General features: G+C 38.6%; 1 protein-coding gene across 5 annotated transcripts; it reads left to right on the top strand.

Moving 5' to 3' along the window:
* The first annotated feature begins 712 nt into the window (after window positions 1-712).
* On the top strand, window positions 713-15,597 carry RAP2C (RAP2C, member of RAS oncogene family). 5 transcript variants are annotated; one of them, XR_003509579.1, is made up of 5 exons: window positions 730-802; window positions 1,393-1,457; window positions 2,368-3,194; window positions 5,669-5,987; window positions 13,097-15,597. XR_003509579.1 is itself a non-coding variant. In XM_027533566.1 (4 exons), the coding sequence occupies exons 2-3, from the start codon at window positions 2,922-2,924 to the stop codon at window positions 5,945-5,947; spliced, it is 552 nt and encodes a 183-aa protein (XP_027389367.1). In that variant the 5' UTR covers window positions 713-802; window positions 2,368-2,921; the 3' UTR covers window positions 5,948-5,987; window positions 13,097-15,597. The 5 variants fall into 5 exon arrangements, 4 of the variants coding, with proteins under 4 accessions (XP_027389367.1, XP_027389365.1, XP_027389368.1 ...); XM_027533566.1 differs by lacking the exon at window positions 1,393-1,457 and having other exon boundaries at window positions 713-802; XM_027533564.1 differs by having other exon boundaries at window positions 752-1,457.
* Window positions 15,598-18,953: the final 3,356 nt, after the last annotated feature.

The following is an 18,953-nucleotide window of genomic DNA, read 5'->3' on the forward strand; positions in this document are numbered from 1 at the left end:
TTTGTTTAGTATCTTGCTTTTTTTTTCATCCTTACAATATATCTTGGCCATCTTTTCATATCAGCATTTACAAATATACTTTTCTCTTTTTAATAGCTGCACAGTATCCTATTTTTTGTGTATATACACATTATTTTTTAAATTATCTATTGAAGGATGTGTAAGTTACTTCCAATTGTTTACTTTCCTAAACACTGTAATGAATAACCTTCCTAAGAAAGTTTAGAAGGATCTTCAGGCTGTGTGACATTTGTCAACTCTGTAGTTGACAGTGACAATGACAGTGTCGATGAGAGTGACCCAAACAGACTCTGCACCGAAGGGAGGAGTATGTTTCCTTGAGTAGAGGAACAATTCTCTACAATACTGTAGCCAACAAGTTCAGAGATATTAGAGTTGTCAACAGGTGAAGCCACCTTAGCAAGAGGGCCACCCTGTTTTGACAGTTTAGTAACAGCAGAGACTTGAGGCAATTGCTCAGCACTGATTGTGAGATCAGAAGAGGAATTTCCCTGTTACAAGCAGGGCTGGGGAAGGGCTCTGGGTCCCCCCACCCCCAGACTGTCTGGAAACAGACAAGGATGGGCAGCAGAGCTCCAAATCAGGCAACAGCACGTGTGAAAACAGCAGTGATTTATGAGGAAACTCATAATTCACAGACCAAACCTCTTCCAGCAGAGGGCAGTGCCTCAGATATCAGGCGGGACTCGGGCCAGCTGGAGCCAGAGCTGGAGACTTCGCGGGACAGATTACACCAGCCCTAGGCTGAGAAGAAACTGAACTGAACTGTCCTTTGGATACTGTAAGTGACATTGGGGAGTACTGGAGAGACATATCAGGACTTCACACTAATTTGCTTGTTTTCTAATATCTAACAATTGGGGCTTGGTAATCTCTTTTTATACAGTTGGGCCATTAGGGCTTGCAAGGGGGGTTTGAGGTCATTTTTAACTCCACTGGCTACTTACTCTTTCAGGTTTCTGGGTGCATGCCCGAGTCAAAAAAGGAGTGACGTGCCTAAAATATAATCTAGGCTTCTGAACCCGGGGCTCTGTGGATGTGACACAAAGTTTACAAATAGAAAGCAGAGGGAAAGATATGTAAGAAGGAATAATTTTATCTAAAAATAGAAACTTAGTGTGTTTAACCTTAGAGTCCTTTGATTTGAATTTCAAAGATTATGAAGGATGGTCATTAAAACAAACTTTAACTTGGGAGAGCCAGTCATGCAAATTGCTGTGCCTTACAAGATAATGAAAAGAGTTAGTCTGCTGGCCTAAACAATTGCCAATCCACGCTTCCCTGCTGCGTAGCGGTTGGAATCAAAAAAGAGGCAAAACTGAGTTAGAGTACCTTAATAAAGTCTACTTCTAATCCTGTTGTTTTTTTGAGCCTGGTGATAAAAAAGAAAGGAGCGACTCTGGCATTTGCTGGTGGAGACAAGGCAGATTTGCCAGGTGATAAAGTACCCTGTGTGCGTGTGTGTGTGTGTTCAATTATTTGTCAGCACGGCTAAAGAAAACACACCACAGAGGAAATCAGAACCATTAGTGAAGTCGAAGGCTACTTTGCACGCGTTCCTTCGAAAAATACCAAGTGGAAGGAAGATCAGCAAAGAGAATCCACTTTCTTGGCTGTTTTATTTTCCCTGCCGCTTCTAGTCCAGGGATGTTTGGCTTGTGCTCCGGGTCGTCAGATCCGCCCCAAGCCAATCGACTCTTCAGGCCGGGCTGGGGTCCGCTGAGACGCGGAGGGGCTTCCGCGAGGTCGGGGTGGGACTGTCCGCAGCATCAGCAGCAGAAACAGCAGCTGCGGGCGACCGAGCGGAAAAAGGAGACTCCGGAGGTCCCAAGAGAGGCCCTTTGCCAAGGCCGTAGCCCCGACCCGAAACCGTCCCCGCCGTCTCGCCCAGCAGGGCGCGGCCCCAGCGCCACCCGGCTCGCCCCAGAGAGGTGGGACTTTCCCCACCGGAAGTGATCCTGTCCAGTCTCGGGGAACTGGGGCACCTCAACCAGTGTGTCAGGGAAACCCTTCCGGGTGTGTGCTGGGGGGGGGGGGGTGGGGGGGTGAGGAAAAAAAAGAGGTGGGTTCGCTTGGAGTCCCAGCGGCCGTCGCCGCCGGACGGCCCCCGCCCCTTTCCCCTCTGCGAGCGGTAGCGCAGGGGAGGCGGTGAGACCGAGGAACCGGCCTCTCGCCATGGCCTTGGCGTGACAGAGTTTCCCGGGCGGCCGGGCGGGTGCGGACGGCAGGGTAAGAGGCGGCGGTGGCGGCCGGGTCCGGGTGGGAGCCGCGGGAGGCGGCCGGCCGGGCTGCCCGGCTGGGGCGGGGGTCAGGCTGGTAACCCGCGCCTTCTCCCCCGCTTCACAGGCCAGACGACACCCGCGGGAGCCGCGGCCCAGAGACCCGCCCGGGCGACAGCGACTGGAGCGGAGCCCACAGGCCCGGGCCGGCTAGGCGGCGCGAGCAGGAAGCGGGGTCCCTGGGCCCCTTTGTGTGAAGGGCGAAGGAGGGGTGCGGGGCAGCCCCCGGCCGCGGGCTCCTTGGACGCCTGTCTTCCCGCGGGGGTCCCCGTCGGTCCTGCGGCGTCACCCCCCCCCCACCTCCCTTCGCGGGGTGCGTCTCGCCTCCCCCCGCCCTCCTCCGGGCTGCTCAGGGCTCGCCCTTTCCCCACGCCCCCTGCCTGGGCTTCAGTTCCTATAGGAAGGGCATTACCATCCCATCCCCACCCACCCCGACACTTCGCTCTTTCCCCTCCCCCTCCTTTAACTTCCTCTTCTTCCCCCGTCGGGCCCTCGGCTCCTCTGCACTCTCCTCCCGGGTTCGCAGATTTCCGCCCACCTTCCGCCTCTCCGAGCCGCGCCGCAGCGAGCGGGGTGTTATTTTTCCCTCCCTTTGGTAGGAGTTGGTGAAGGTGAGACTCAATGAGGGAATACAAGGTAGTGGTGTTAGGGAGCGGAGGGGTTGGCAAATCCGCCCTGACTGTGCAGTTTGTCACTGGGACTTTCATTGAGAAATATGACCCCACCATTGAAGATTTCTACCGCAAAGAGATCGAAGTGGACTCTTCCCCCTCCGTGCTGGAAATTCTGGACACCGCAGGAACTGAGCAGTTTGCTTCCATGAGAGATCTCTACATCAAAAACGGCCAAGGTTTCATCCTGGTTTACAGTCTGGTTAATCAACAGTCTTTTCAGGTAACCAAACCAAGTCTTAAGATTTGTAAGAAGGGGGTGTGGTAATCCTACATTTACTTCTGGTTTGCTTGCACCGTGCGTAAATGACTGTTTTGCTTTTGAAAGTTGGACATGGCGCATTTTTGAGGTTACTCCTGGCACGGAAAAGTATCCAGTTGTTACTGTAGAGAAGACTAAAGTCGCAACCGTCAACAAATGTTTTAAAGTTATTTTTAAGTGAAAGAGAAGTGAAAAAAGAAATGTCAGCTTGTGTATGTTTAGCCTGGACTATAGCCTTCTGAAGTTGCTTGTTCAAGTCCACAAGCCTTCGTTAAGGTACTCAGGCAAACAACATTTAAAAGATAATCTCGGGCAAATAGAGCACTTTGTAGGGAAAATTATTTGGAAACGATTATCTGTTCCACAGATAAATTCCTCTGCGTCTGCTTCGCCCTCCCCCTTTTTGTTCTCACCCAAGTCTCTCAACCAGATTTCTAAATCTTAGGGCTACAAGATGATGAACTCAAGACCTGCCTTCTAGGTACTCTACTTACTTGGAGCGTGTGAAGGGAAGTTAGTAATTGAAAAGACTAGTATCTAAAATTAATAACAAACAAAAATCTAGAATGACTCTCTCTCTTTTTTTTTTTTTTTTCAGTTCAGCCAAATTGATTCTGATAACATTGACTATATAGAAAATATGTGGATCTGGGAACACGGAACAAGTGCAGATTTTTAACCCCCGGCTAGGTGGTGGTCCAGTTTCTCTGGAAAGATCTGTCGTGTCCTTCACTGGGAGACAGACTGGAGGTTTAACATTATTTTAAGAGATGCAATAAATGTTGCTATTTATTCCTTGAAAATAAATAACCTCATATTGACCCATTATATTGACTTTCATTGATTTAGGAAATGGATATTTTTTTTCCTGCATTTAAAGGTATGCACTTAATGTTGCTTACTTAAGAGACATTAAGTGCTTTAGCCAAGCCATTGTGCTAATTTCACTTTTCTTAGTATTTTATCTTAAAATGAACTTTCCCAGTGACCTGATGTAGCAACTTCAGGGTTTCTTTTTTCTTTTAAAGATAAGTAATGGGTACATTAATCAAAGTTGCTGTGACCAGACTAAAGTTCATTTTATGCAGACTTAAATTCCAAAGCACAACTGTTACAAAAGCATTTTTCTCCAGAAAGTACCAATGTGCTAAAGGTGCTATTTGACAGACGTTTTCTTTCTACAGGATCCTTGGGACATTTGTTATTCTATTAGCTGACTCTCTTCAGGCTGGCAGTCTTTTGAAGGGTTTTTCATAAGATATCCATTATAGCTACTTCTTTTATACACATACATAGGGAATGAAAAACTTCCATTATTTCAGTAGAGACTTAAAACTCTTTTAAACCCAAATGCCATCAGTTTGGATTCTCGGCTGAACTTGTTTCTATAAGGACACAGGGGAAAGAAGCTTAACCGAGAAGACTGAATTGATACGTGATCCAACAAAATTGTTGCAACTATCAGCTGTATGTTTTTGTAAATTTTCAGTCCCTTCTTTTTCCTTCATCCTGCATGTAAATTCTGTGTGCTGTAACTGTTCAGATTAAGCACATGTGTTATATTTAAGTCAAACTTTTCAAGCTATTTACAAAAAATTTCAAGAAGTGCAATGTATTGGTAAATTACACTAACTATACAATTATTACATTGTCTTAAATCGATACTACCCCTTGAAAATTGACCCTCCTAGAGAATTGCTAAGGCTCTTATCTTTTGCAATTAGTTGTAATTACTTAGAAAAAGTAATATATACGAGGGAGAAAATTCACATAATATACCCGAACATAGGCAAAGGAAAATTTGACTTCTTCCGGCCCAAATCTGTCCCCCTCCTCGGCATTGTCCCTCCCAGGAGCTGCTCACTAGTGTACAGTAACTTCTAATACTGAAGGGTATTTTAAGGATCAAGGCATACCATTACATTTAAAACGAAATACTGAAGTGTGTTTGGTCTTCTAGGCACAAGGCTGTGTTTTTCTTCCCACCTAAAACACTTTCTCTCAAGTGCTCTTGCTAAATGGCTAGGAATGCATAGATGCTGCAATCCTGTGCTGGGGTAACAGGTGTTACCAGGAGTGATGACAAGCTGGCATGTTTAAGGACATGGCCAAACACCCTTTTGGATTCATCATATTTGGGGATTTGCTTTTGAAATCAGTGTCGACTGAGGGAAAGAAGTGACTAAATGAGGCCTAAAGTTATTGTTCAACCTACATTTTATATTCTTGACAAATCCAGCAGGAGGGCCTGTGGAAAATATCTATTCCTACTTCAATGGAGAAAGTGACATTTTCTCCATTTGGGTGTGTGGTTTTATTGTGGATTCAGCTTTCTCTACTCACTGAAGGATGACTTCTTGGGATATTGCAATATTTCTTTTATGGTTATGCAAACAGCGTAATTTTTTTCTTTCTCTTTGTGATTGTTTACATAGGATATCAAGCCAATGAGAGATCAAATTGTCAGAGTGAAGAGATATGAAAAAGTCCCACTGATCCTAGTAGGAAATAAAGTGGATCTGGAACCAGAAAGAGAGGTTATGTCTTCAGAAGGCAGAGCTCTGGCTCAAGAATGGGGCTGTCCTTTCATGGAGACATCGGCAAAAAGTAAATCAATGGTGGATGAACTTTTTGCTGAGATCGTCAGGCAAATGAACTATTCTTCCCTACCCGAGAAGCAAGATCAATGTTGTACAACTTGCGTTGTCCAGTAAAAAATAAAAAGATAACCTCAATCATGGCCATACCGAGCAGGTTAGTTGTTGATGGAACCTTATGTTTTTGATCAAGTATAACAAAAAGCTTAATATTAATACATGTGGTACCTTAAATTTCTTTATTTTTGAAACAAAACATTTCCATTAGCACAAAATAATCAACATTCAATATAGATAATTAAAAGAGAGACAGATCAGTAAAATGAAGGTAAGAAACTGTCTGTACTCCCAGTACCAAGATTCGTTTTTTAAAGTGAGTTTACTGTTCTCTCTCTGATCTGTAACATTCCTTTGGGGTGGGGTGAGTTAAAAGATAATTTTCCCTGTTTGGGTGATTTAGCATTCAAAGTGCGTGGGAGAACATCCAGTAATAACTTGAGAAGATGATTAGTTTTGTGTTTTCTGTGCTTTTCTATCATGAGCTGGAGAGCTGCTTTAATTGAAATCATCAATTTACTAATCACCCAAGTGCTAGATTTAGCAGAACGATCATTTAATCAAGTTCATATGTATGTTGCACTGGAGAGACTTAAGCGACCTCTGATAATAACAAACTACAATGCCACAGCGTACCTTGACTCATTATGAATAACATGGTCCAGATGAGAGACCGGTGAGATCATCTGCAGTGTGTTTAGAATGGACAACTCCAAGCCCAGGAAACACTTACATTCAGCTTAATAAATAATGGAGTTAATAAGAACAATGGCAAAATCATCAAACCTCTCATTGGGCTAAATAACTTAAAAAAGGTGTTTTTTAAATGAATGCAGTTTTTGAAAAGTAAGGTTCTATAAAACTTACCGATCATTTAAAATAAGATAACTTTATTCATATCACGATCTTTTCATCTAGATTGTAATTAGGCAGATAGTCTCACTTAGGCAATAATACCTAGATAATAAGATAAGACAACCAATATCCTGGATGACTGAGAAACTGCAGAAAATGCCAGACTAGCCAGACAATATCAGGAATGGAATTGATTGTTTTGAGCCAAGACTGACCTCAAGTCTAAGAGGCAGTGTTGCAAATGGCAACAGCCATTTCAGATCACACAAATGATTCCTAATCAAAGGTCTGGCTTTATATGTGCTCCCTGGAGAAAAGACTAACGGTCCCTAATTTATTTTTTCAGACAAGATTTCCTGTCAGCTAGTGTCATCTTTGAAAATGAAGGATGACAACGGTGCTTTATTATTCAAAATGCTTTCACTCATCAACTTTTGAGCATACCAGAATGTGATGAAAACACATTTGTTGTCTTATACCTAGCTCCATCTGTTATCATATGGTGTCACTCTGCAGACTGTAGCCCAGTGTATGTTTTGTTGATAACATCATACTTGCAATATAGTTTTTTGAGGCAGTATGTAGGTGACTGAGTCCAGTGTTCTTGTTTCCACATTGTCTCTTCTTAAATCTCAAGCCAGCTTCAAGTTCGAACAAGTTGTGTGTGGTGTTGCATCTTTACCATTATGCTCTACTTCTCTGACATTTTTAACCAGGCAAATAACATGTTGTATGCATTTTAGTTTTATCATCTTTATAAAAAATTAACCAGCTCCTGCAAAACATTCCCAATTTTTCCCCCATAATTATTGCAGACAGCTATTGGAAGGAAACAATAAAATGGATTTCATACATGTGGAGGGCCACTGTCTTAGTCAAGTTGGCAAATGAATGATGTATAAAGCTATGTTTAAAGCTTTCTTATTCTGAGTTATTTCTGAGTTTATTTTATTTTGCAGCTTTTGTGATCTAAATTACTTTTAATCTGTTTAATTACCTACAGGAATAATTAAATAGACTTTTTAATATCTCAAGCAAACTATGTTTGTATTTGTTAACTAAAGTACTAAAATCAGAAAATAATAGTATCAATAATTGCTTCTTTTATAATAATGGATTAAGTTGCCTGGGTAGTTTTTGTTTGTTTTTTATAAGCAGAATACACAATTAAAGGTGTGAGCCTTGAAATCTAATCAGCTGGATTTCTAAAAATGTTACAGGGTGTCCCCTGACCAAGATCTTTTAGAACAAAACACTATATGCAGTGCAGTTTTTTGCTATCAAATATGATTGAACTGATGTGGTTAGGTTATCTGTAATCAGAGGTCCATAAAGTTTGTTCTTGCTTACTATTTAGTTTTAAAAAGTAGGTGATGGATTCTGAGTCCTGTAGCTTGAGTCACAGAGCTCTGAGGTCCATCAGTCCCAGATCTAGATTGAAGATAAACTTGGACAAGTAAAGGTGATTTGAGAAATGTTTGTCCTTAATGTTTAGAAGAGAACCTTGTCCACATTAGAGATAGTAAGACTCAGATAAGTCAGAAGGACTGTGATTGTTGTAAATAGTTTTCTCTTTAATTGAAAGGGAAAGTTTATTAATGCTCTAAGAATTACTTCTGATAATACCTCACATTTATTTCTTATCACCCTTCAATTGGAGTCACCAGTCTCCTGCCCAACACCTGTTTATCTGCACGTCTCCCAGGATGGTTTCCCCACCTTTCACCCTCCCATTGGCAGTAATCTCAGTGTAAGTTTGGAAGCAGTGCCAGATTCCTTACGTGCTGCTTTCATGGCTGCTTTCCCTACTGACCTGAGGAGCCTGCCATCAAGTGCTTTGAAGGACTTCATTACTGTGATACAGTGTTGCAGCCTTATCTTGATTTTGTTAACTATATCGTAGCTCCTTTCTATTGATGTAAAGAGTTAACATTTGGCTGTTGTGATATACTGTTGTTGAGAATGATTAGTGTTTTCTTAACCATCTTATAATACTATAACAGAAGTAAATCACAGTGCTGTGGGGGTTTAGGGAATGGAGAGACCAAAGTTAGAGCAGGTTGCTCAACATTCAGGGTTCTTTGTTGTAGGAAGCATTGCATTCTGTGCATTGCAGAATGTTTAGTAGCATCCTTGGCCTCTACCTATCAGATGCCAGGAGTATTTCCTCCATCCCTCTGTTGTGGTGAACAGAAATATTTCCAGACATCGCCAAGTATCTCCTGGAGGGCAAAATTGCCCTGGTTAAGAAGCACTGATTTAGAGGAACTGGGAAGCAGTAGCATTTCAGTTAGGCCTTGAAGAATGGGTAGGATTTGAGTAGATGGGGGAAGGGTAGAGGCGGTTTCAAAACAGAAGGAATGCAAAAGAGAAGCAAAATAATATCCTAAAAATGTTCTGTTAATTCCCTGAAAAGTGGGAAGTAAAGTTACTCCTAAAATGTGAGCTTTTGGTAAATACTGGCATATAGGGTTTTTTGGTTTTTTTTTAAGATTATTTTTTCAAGGATCCCTATATCTCAGTCCAGTATTGACAGAAGTTACTGTTTTTTTTTTTTTTTATTAAAAAAAAACAGGAATATAAAAAGGTGTTCTTCACTACAGTTAGAAGGTCTCCTGCAGGATTTTATCGTATTTTTCTCTGTATTATGAACAGGTTCTCCCAACGAGAGTAAGTGGTGCATAAGAGTACCAAACACCAGGAATCAAACTGAAAGAACAAAGATCATTATTTATGTCGGCCTCAGTTCATTATATATGTCAGCCAGAAGAAAAAGGGAGATTCTTGATTCAAGACTAGCACATCATTTCACGTGGCAGCAGAATGCCCAGGATGTTAACAAAGGCTCCTGAAAGGCTGAACCATCTATGAATGTCATTTTAGTCTAGCTGGCCTTACTATTTCTAAACACAGTGAAATCAATTAGCATTTCCAGCTGTTTAAAATAAGTGTGTGGAATCAGAATTGTTTCAAATCTTTTTTCTACCTTTTAATTAGATATGACATGCTGGGGATTTAGCAGACGTGAGGGGGACATCATGAAAATTAAATCACATTGTATACTTAAAATGCTGGCATTTTCATGTCCAAGTTAAGTATTAATCATATTAGTAAAACACCAGGGTGGAATTCTGTTGCTGAAGTTACAGTTTCAGATAGATACTTCCTCCCCGCACCCCCACATCTTGCATGTCACTGTAGAGAAAATACCTAAGCTTATCTAAATGCTTATCTAAATGCTTGTTTGTCATCCAACTCACATAATGAGCCAAAATGGAGCCTGTAACATGGCAGCCGTGGGGGAGTGTGTACTAGGGTACACACAGACCTGCAGTGGACCTGGGGTAAAGGAGAGAAGAGAGTTGCCTCGTCCTTTCTGCCCTCTACTTCTCCCAGACCTTCACTGACATTTACAGGGCTCATGGTTTGGGACTGTTCAGAGTGGATAGGTGCCTAGTTAGACCTGTTCTAGGTGTCGAGGTGTCTGGTGACTAGAATGACTGTATATCTGTTCCTGCTTTGTTTCCTTTTAACCTCAAGATTAGGCTTTTATTGCAGAATGAAATGCATTTGAGCCATTCACTTTTACTCTTTTACCTCTATATCTTAGAATGAACCATCAGTAGAATTAACAAAAATTGCATCATGGAGTTGGAGAATTGCCACTGAGGACGTATTCTAGCCATACTTCAGGAAAGATTCTCCTCGTGGGATTACTTCACAGTGGAATTCTAAAATCCAGAAGATAACTATAACCAAGAAAAACTTAAATCCTGTCAGCTGTTGGAAAAATTTATCCTACTAAAAACATACTCCCAAATTCCTTTGATTAGCCACAGTCTTAGGAATATAGGATTCAGAAAAAGCAATTTAGGGTGGAAGGGAACAGTCCCCTACCTGTTTAATTCAAAGTTAGCACCTGGGATCAGATCATTGGGCTTACATTGCTGCTTATTGTCAGTGGGCATGGTCATATTATTTGAAATCTCAGAATTGAATTCATCATATTAATTTAAACTTAGAGATTTTAGGTCTAGGATGTAAGAAAAATAGTTTTTTCTTTCTACCCTGGGTTTACTGTCAATTTTCAGGGTGCATGTTCTCCTTGAAGCACAGGTCCCCTTTCATTTGCATATTCTATGCCATAGGTTCAGCTTCTGCTCTCTGTGTTTGACCCTAGTTCTCTCACTTCACCCCCTAAGAAGCTTCATCAGTGTTACTCGTTACAGTGGAGAAACAAACAAGATATTTAACAGAAATATTAACTGTCAACAGAATTCTAGCCTAGTGCTTTGTTAATATAACTAATATTTAAATGGGATACGAACATGCCAAGTAAAAAATGTGAAGCAAAATGTAGTTTTTAAAAAGCTCCTTTGGTTAAGTCCCCAGAATATCATATGTATAAAACTGGAAAAAATTAAAATTGATTATGAGTACACATTTATTTTTGCTAAAAAGAGTGGTAGTAAATACCACTGTATTTAGAAATGCTAAATCCAGCTAAGCTAAAAAGACACTCATAAACTGCTAAGCCTTTCAGGAGCCTTTGTTAATATCCCAGGCATTCTGCTGCCACGTGAAATGATGTGTTGGTCTTGAATCAGGAGTCTCCCTTTTTCTTCATGCTGACATAAATAATGATCTTTGTTCTGTCAGCTCTATGTTTGCTATTCTCGTGTACCGATTTACCCCACTTGGGAGACCCTATTTCATAATTTCCTGAGCAAAAGGTTTGGACTGTTTGGGATTTCTTTTTTTTTTTTCTTTCCTCTCTCTCTTTCATAACAAAATCTAATTAGAAGAAAGTGGAAAAGTGAAACCAGTCAAGCAAGAATTTGAGCAGAAGCCTCCACAGTTCAGATTTGTTGCATGTCTGGCTGGAAAGTTGAGAGTGAGGACAAGGATCACTTGTGTTCTATCTCACAAGCAGCAAGTTATACTTCTGCAGTGTGTCTAGATGTGATATCCTGAGAGTTAAAAAGTATGACTTTGACCAGCTGCCTTCAAAGCTTCTGGAATGTTTTTTAAATGAATGAGAGTTTTGGTACACTGGAAAGTTTGCTTTCACAGTATGGAGCAGTAACATTTGCGTTCTGTGTACTTCTAATCTTAGAAGGACTGTCGTTTTTCTCTTAATGCATGCTTTTGCCTCAGGATTTATTACTGCAGAGCATTAAAATGTAACACTCTCTTGAAAAGTAGTAGGTATTAATACTTTTAATAGTATGCCTTGTATTAATATTGTTGAATCTGACCTGGGATTTATTTGTGTCTCTTGATTTCACTGGAGTATTCTCATCCTATGGAATGTGGGTAGACCAAATGTTAACCAGGTTTTTAGAGAGTGAGAAATATCACATATATCGCCTTTTATTTAATGTAGATTATGGTTAATAAGCTGATTTGTATTCTTAGTGTTTATTTTGGCTAGAAATAATTACTATTTCCTCAATTTTATTTCAGAGAATACCTGAATTATTAAATCATCCAAGTCTTCCCTATTTGAGACATATTCATATTTGAAAATCCCCAACTCTTTGTAATTGCTTATTTTGAAAAGTGTGGATTAAAATTTATAGTCAACTTATTAATTCATATTAATTGAGGAAAGTCCAGTTTGAATTACTGAAAAATCCTCACAATGAATTACATATAGAATGAAATACTGTTGTGTTCAAATAGGTATAAAAATGCAAATGGATTTCAAAATAAAAATATAAAGGTCTTTAATTTGGATATCAAAGACATAATCCTGTTCCTCTAGAAATTTAAACATAGTTGAGAAATGAAAAATTACCTGACATTGACACACAAAGTGCTTTCACATAGTGCCTTATGTGATATTTATTACCACAACCCTGTCAGGAAAGAATTTTATCCTTATTTTCATGATGAGCAAACTGACTTTCCTAAGCTTAAATAACCAATGTCCTGATTAACAACTTCTTTTAATGCAAAAATTTTTTGAACTTTTGCATATTATCAAGTTAGTTTATAATCACTATACATTTAATACTATTTCCCATTAAAAATATGAAAAGATCAAAGTAGAAGTAACATTCGCCACTTTTATTCTATTAACATCTTTTAAACATGTAAGAATTTAAATATTGTATACTTTATTCAACGAAGTATGTATTTCATCCAATGCATCATTATAGTCTTGCTATAATTTACTGACTCTTGAACTGCAGAAGATTATTTTTACTTAAATTTATGAGGAACACAGTGAAATTCCACTTTACGATTTTGGTACCACTTGCATGTGTATAGAGATCTGTTGTCAGTGTTCTCATTTTAAACTGTAATCTATATTTCTGCATTTTTATGATATTTTTATCTTAATTGCAGATAAAACTCAGAGGAAATTTGCACAGATGCTGCTTTGGAGAACTTTACAACCTGGGTTGCAGAACTGAGCCTTGGTAAACCTGTCTCTATTACAGCATGTTGCCATACATCTGATTAAGTGCATAAGGTCTTTGGCCTTCAAGATCCATTGACCTTAAACAGGATTGCTTAGCACGTTTACCATATGTTTAAAATCTGTTCTTTATCAATCAGTCCTTTTGTAGCTTTCTAAGTTCTTAATGATGGCTAATACGCAAGAATTAATTTTTAATATTTTAATTGATTTCTTTAATCAGTTTCTCAACTTGTATTTATTAAATACTCAAGCTCAGTATTACCTACTCAATGCCTTTTAAAAGAAAGTTATAATGGAGAAAAAAATTGAGCCTTAAACAAATGGTTACTTCTGTATATTACCTCGCACCAGTGCTTCATTCTATTTGTAAAATCTTTCTCCTTTAAGTGATTGGTTAATACTTTCAGACTTTGTTTACGTGTGGCAGTGTTGTAAAAAGAAACTAAAGATCACATTTTACCTGTGTGGATGGACTATCCCTTTTCTTCAAGTGCAGTTTGTGATGTGTTTTTGTGTTAACATGTTCTGAAACTTATGGTTGATATTTGAAATTGACTGTAGCGCATTTAGCTTAAGAGTTAAGCATTTGATTCCATTAGGTTTTCACATGTGTTAATCTCATTTACAGCATCAAATTGCAGCAGTAACATTTTCCTTTCTGTGAAGTTCTAAATTTAGTTATGACCTACTTAGCAATGCCTTTGAAAAGGGATATTGTATCCATGGTAAATTAATTGTATACCTAAACAGAGATAGCTCAGCTTTGCCTGTCAGGCTTGTAAGTGACATCTAGTAGACTTCTGCACATGTAAAATTAAATTCAAATAAAATCATATACACTTTGTAGTTCTTAATATTTGTCTTTTTGAATAATAGTTTAAAGCAATATTTGTTAAAGTTTTCTTGCACTATCACAATTGCTTTTTAGTTATTTCTCAAGAAGCATGTTTGTAGTAGAGACAAAAATCTGTGTAACAGGAGGGAAGATAGCGCCAAGTCTCTGGGCGTTTTTTTCCTTTGTTTTTGTTTATTCTTTTTGCAAATGTGCTTCTAATAGCCATTGCCTTCCATGTTGTTTACCTAATCAGCACATTTTGTCTGAATACTTGAACATTTAACAATAACACAGGTATAGAAACAGAAAGTAAACTTATAGAGAGTAATCTTGTGATTCAGTTCTAACATCATGACAATGAGCGCTTTTTCTAGCAATGATTTTAAAATTTTGTAAGTTTGACAGTATTTTGTTGTTGGGTTTTTACTTGGTTTTAGTTGTGTGCTTTTAATTCGCAGAAGTTAGTAACTGCAGCTCACCTACTGCACCAAAGTTCTCGATTTTAGGAGCCCAGCTTTAGTCATTTGAACATGCTTCTAAATAAAACAAAACAAAGAAACCAAAACCAGACTTTTGATCTATAATAATAGCTCAATAACTTTGTCAAGGAAAGCTCTAATATATGCAGTGATGGTTTTTGGAAGGGTGTGGCAATTTTAAATTTATATTGTGTGTGATGTTCAGATAAAGTGATATCTACATTCATGTGATTTATTGGTCAGTATGACCATTAATTATTGTGTAGAAATTAATTAAACTTTGTTTTCCTTTTTTAAAATCGTGTTGCATTTGATTCCTGATCGAATTCCCTCAAAGTGGACTCTTGATCTTAGATTTTGAATTTTATGGTGAGATTGTAAGGGTGGAGGCAATTGAAACTTAGTTATTTATAAACTGCTTGAAATGAATACCTAATTTAAGTTTGCACTTTAATACCAAACTTAAAACCAAAAGCTCAGTTCAAAGTAGGTTAAGTGATTGTGGTTCATTTTTATTAGCTTTTGTGAAATTCTAAAGGAATCAAATAATTCATGATGATTTAAATTTTCTGCAGACGGATTTTTTTTTTTTTAATGCAGTGTTTCTTTCCTATGGATAGTTCTTGTTCTCTCGCTCTCTTGCTCTGTCACTGACCTCAGCAGCAAATTTAACTTGAATTCACTTAGGATCACAGGAGTCAGGGGAAAGTGATTTAAAGGTGATTTCTCCAGCACATTTTAAGAAAAGGGACCAAAAGTTATTTTAGCTTCCTCAATAGATTGCATGTCAAGTTGCTTATTAGGATAATAAATTAAATGCAATATATGTCTCGTCTTTACTATGGCATCTGTTTAGGAGTTGTTCAAATCACTGCAGTAGGGCTCGGCAAATAAAATCATGTAACCTATTATCATGGATCTAATGTACTGTAACTTTATCAATGAAAGTTAAAAAATCTCGAATAACAAGTACAAACATTGAACAATGACCTATAAATATTTGTAAAAGTAAAATTTTTCCAATAGATTTCATTCTTGTCATTTTGTAAGACGACCCTGCAGTCCACATATTTGTAACTTTTTTAATAAAATAGACATCTGTATTACTGAAGTTGGTTTCTTGAATTATTTGATGTATCACTGCTTGTTATTTGCTAACTTGTAAATCTTTTTCATAACATTTTTTAAACTTTTGATAAAAAGTCATTACTTTTTATCAAAATGATAATGTGTATTGCAGTACATATTTAAACAAGTTAAATGTCCCCCTGTGTTCTTAGTCACCATTCTGGCATATGTGGGAAAAAACTGAGCTATATCCTAAAATGTAATATTTAATCAATTGAATAACTTATAAATAAATTAGAAATTCAAAATAATGGGTAAAAAAGAATAATGACATCCCATATGGAGAAAGTGGCCCAGCTGCAAATCTATTGGCTGGGAATTGTCCATGTGTAGGAGATTCTAGACAGTATTATGCATTATAATTAAATTCTGAAATAATAAGTTAAAATCCAACACAATTATCACTTTGTTTTATCCAGTGAAAGGTTTTTGCCAGTCATTTTTAATTCACTGCTTTACTCAATATTTTTAAATTGTTGAACTAAATAGTTGTTTTAATCTCAACTTTTTTTAAAGCCACAATGTTTTCTTCAAGTTGGACAGTTCTGTATGTCCAAATATATTATGAACTGGCTTTTTAAAAATTGTAATAATTGACAGGTTTATATACCTGTGTCATAACATACAGAAGATATTTTATTGTTTATTACCATCGATTATCAGTCTTTAGTTGGGCTCTAAATACCCCATATATGTCATACTAGATGCTGTCAAGTCCAAAAGCCCGTTGTTTTTTTTTTTTTTTTAAAGGGCTCTCATGACTTCAGGGCCCTCCCCCTTTTTTTTCCGCTGAAGGAGTAGCATCGCTCATCCAGCAAGGTCAACATTTTTAACTAAGTGAACAACAGAGAGAGGAGAGGATGGAACAGGGTGAGTGCCTGATGACCAGTATCAGTAGGGTACTCAGTCACAGTCAGGTCACCTTTATGTCACCAACTTTCCTGCCCTTTTCATATACTTACCCAGGGAGAAGATTCATCCTTCAGGATATAATGGCTTGAAGTCAAGAGCCAAGGCTATAAGATTTCTCATTCAGATTTAAAACAGGGCAGTTTTTCTAGATTCCATATATATGCGTTAATATACAGTATTTGTTTTCTGACTTACTTCATTCTGTATAACAGGCTCTAGATTCATCCACCTCACTAGAACTGACTCAAATGCATTCCTTTTTATGGTTGAATAATATTCCATTGTATATATTTACCAGCAATCTAGAAAAATGGTATATACAATGAACCTATTTGCAGGGCAGGAATACAGATGGAGACATAGAGAAAGGACTTGTGGACACGGTGGGGAAAGGAGAGGATGGGACAAATTGAGAGAGTAGCATTGAGATACATAATCACATGTAAAACAGATAGCTGGTGGGAAGCTGCTGTATAACAGGGAGCTCAGCCTGGCACTCTGTGACAACCTAGAGGGGTGGGTTGACGTGGGCTGGAGGGAGGGGAGATACGTATACATATGGCTGAGTCACGATGTTGAATGGCAGAAGCCAACACAACATTGTAAAGCAATTATCCTCCAATTTTAAAAAATGGGGACGGTTTTTCAGATAAGCTCCTACTTTCACATACATTGGTCTCGTTTGAACCTGACAACTATCTAGTGCTTTGAACATCATGTCCCCAATTTGTTGATGAAACCAAAGCTCAGGAAAGTTGTGACTTAAGATCATGAAGGCAAAGAATTAAAATGTTGAGGAGGGTACTTTGGGACAAGTTTTAAGATGAATTCATCATTGGGTAGTCAAATAGGTGCTATTAAAATCATAAAGCTCGTGGAAACAAAAGACACACAGTAAGAAATAACTGTTTTGAGTCAGAGTGACAGTTCATATATAACAAAATACTATGGGTCCTATTTAAAGGTAATGTGTTTGTTATATTGCTAAGAGTTTATGTAAGACATAAGCTATTTTCTCTTTTTTTTTTAAGCTATTTTCATTATAGCTATTTTTCTTTGGAAAGTCAATGTCTTAAATCAAGATTTGGCAGTCTTTGGCCGCCAGGCAGAATACAGCCCAGTTACCAGTGCCAAAAGAACTGTAGTTAGATTTAGCAGCTGTATCCTGAATCCATTGCAAAGCTGAGCTGCACCCTTTTTCTACCTAAATGTAGATTTTGAATGGAGGATCAGAAGAGCAGCTGATCCCAGCCACATTCTTTGTCAGTAAATAGACCTACTTCTGTGCTTACAGGCATTACTGTCTATGGCCCAGGCTACTCCATTCACAAACTCAATGGTTCTGTCATTGTACAGGACCCATTCATGAGTTTTCTCCCATAAACTGTGAGCTCCTTGAAGGTAGGGCCTTGCCTAAGTCACTTCTCAACCTATAGTGTATTATAGGTGCTCAATAAATATTTTATGAAATTACAGTCACGGAATCAGATAGGTGTTCCCTCTTTAGAAAATTCTTCCATTTCCTATTGGTCTTTTTTTATTTATAGTAGGTAGTATGGGAAATACATTTTCTTCCCCCATCTTCCTTCATCCTCAGCAGCACTAAGGTGATTTTTTTGCTCATTTGTTTTGTTTTCTGTTTTTGTTTATGAGCGAAGTAATTGTTTCTAAACTCACTTTCAAGAGAAATATTTCCATATTTCCATATCACCATAAAGAGATGGCCCATGCATGCATACTGTAAATATGGACTGAAGACCCTTGAGTTCTAAGATTAAATTCCCCAAGACTCTAGGGAGAAGAATACAATCAAGAAAGAGTGCTTGCTCATGCCTGGATTTCCTCTCCAATAGATTTCAAAGCCGATCCAGACCTTTCCCAGCCTCATTCTTAGGCTGGGAAAAGACTGGGTTTCCCAATCTTTCAAATATTTACCCTTAATGAGGCAATAATTCCTATTCTCCCTGCAAACCTTCAAGTGATTGCCTACCTACACCCCTACAGTCATCTCCTTGGCCTTTCCTTTAATCTTGTCCCCATTTCCTTCATTGTACCTATCAGTTAACATATACCCCCCATAAACAACTCCTACCCTGTCCCCTCCCTTTTTCCATATGAATCTTAACGATAGTTTTATGAATAATAAAACCAACGGAAATAAAGGTTTTTTACTCTGATTCTCTAAACTCCAAGATTGTGTCTCCAAATCCTTAAATACCAATTTGTTGTTGTTCAGTTGCTTAGTCGCACCTGACTCTTTGTGACCCCATGGACTGCAATATGTCAGGCCTCCCTGTCCTTCACTATCTCCTGGAGTTTGCTCAAACTCATGTTCATTGAGTCGGTGAGCTATCTAACCATCTCATCCTCTGTCACCCCCTTCTTATTTTCTTGCCTTCAATCTTTTCTAGCACCAGGGTCTTTTCC

Source organism: Bos indicus x Bos taurus, chromosome X (genome assembly GCF_003369695.1).
Source record: "Bos indicus x Bos taurus breed Angus x Brahman F1 hybrid chromosome X, Bos_hybrid_MaternalHap_v2.0, whole genome shotgun sequence".
In the NCBI taxonomy this organism is placed as follows: domain Eukaryota; kingdom Metazoa; phylum Chordata; class Mammalia; order Artiodactyla; family Bovidae; genus Bos; species Bos indicus x Bos taurus.

Excerpts from the sequence above, each read along its gene's own strand:
- RAP2C (XM_027533566.1), top strand. The coding sequence starts at position 2,922 with ATGAGGGAATACAAGGTAGTGGTGTTAGGGAGCGGAGGGGTTGGCAAA. Across the intron at positions 3,195-5,668 it reads TTAATCAACAGTCTTTTCAG|GATATCAAGCCAATGAGAGA; the intron begins GTAACCAAACCA and ends TTGTTTACATAG.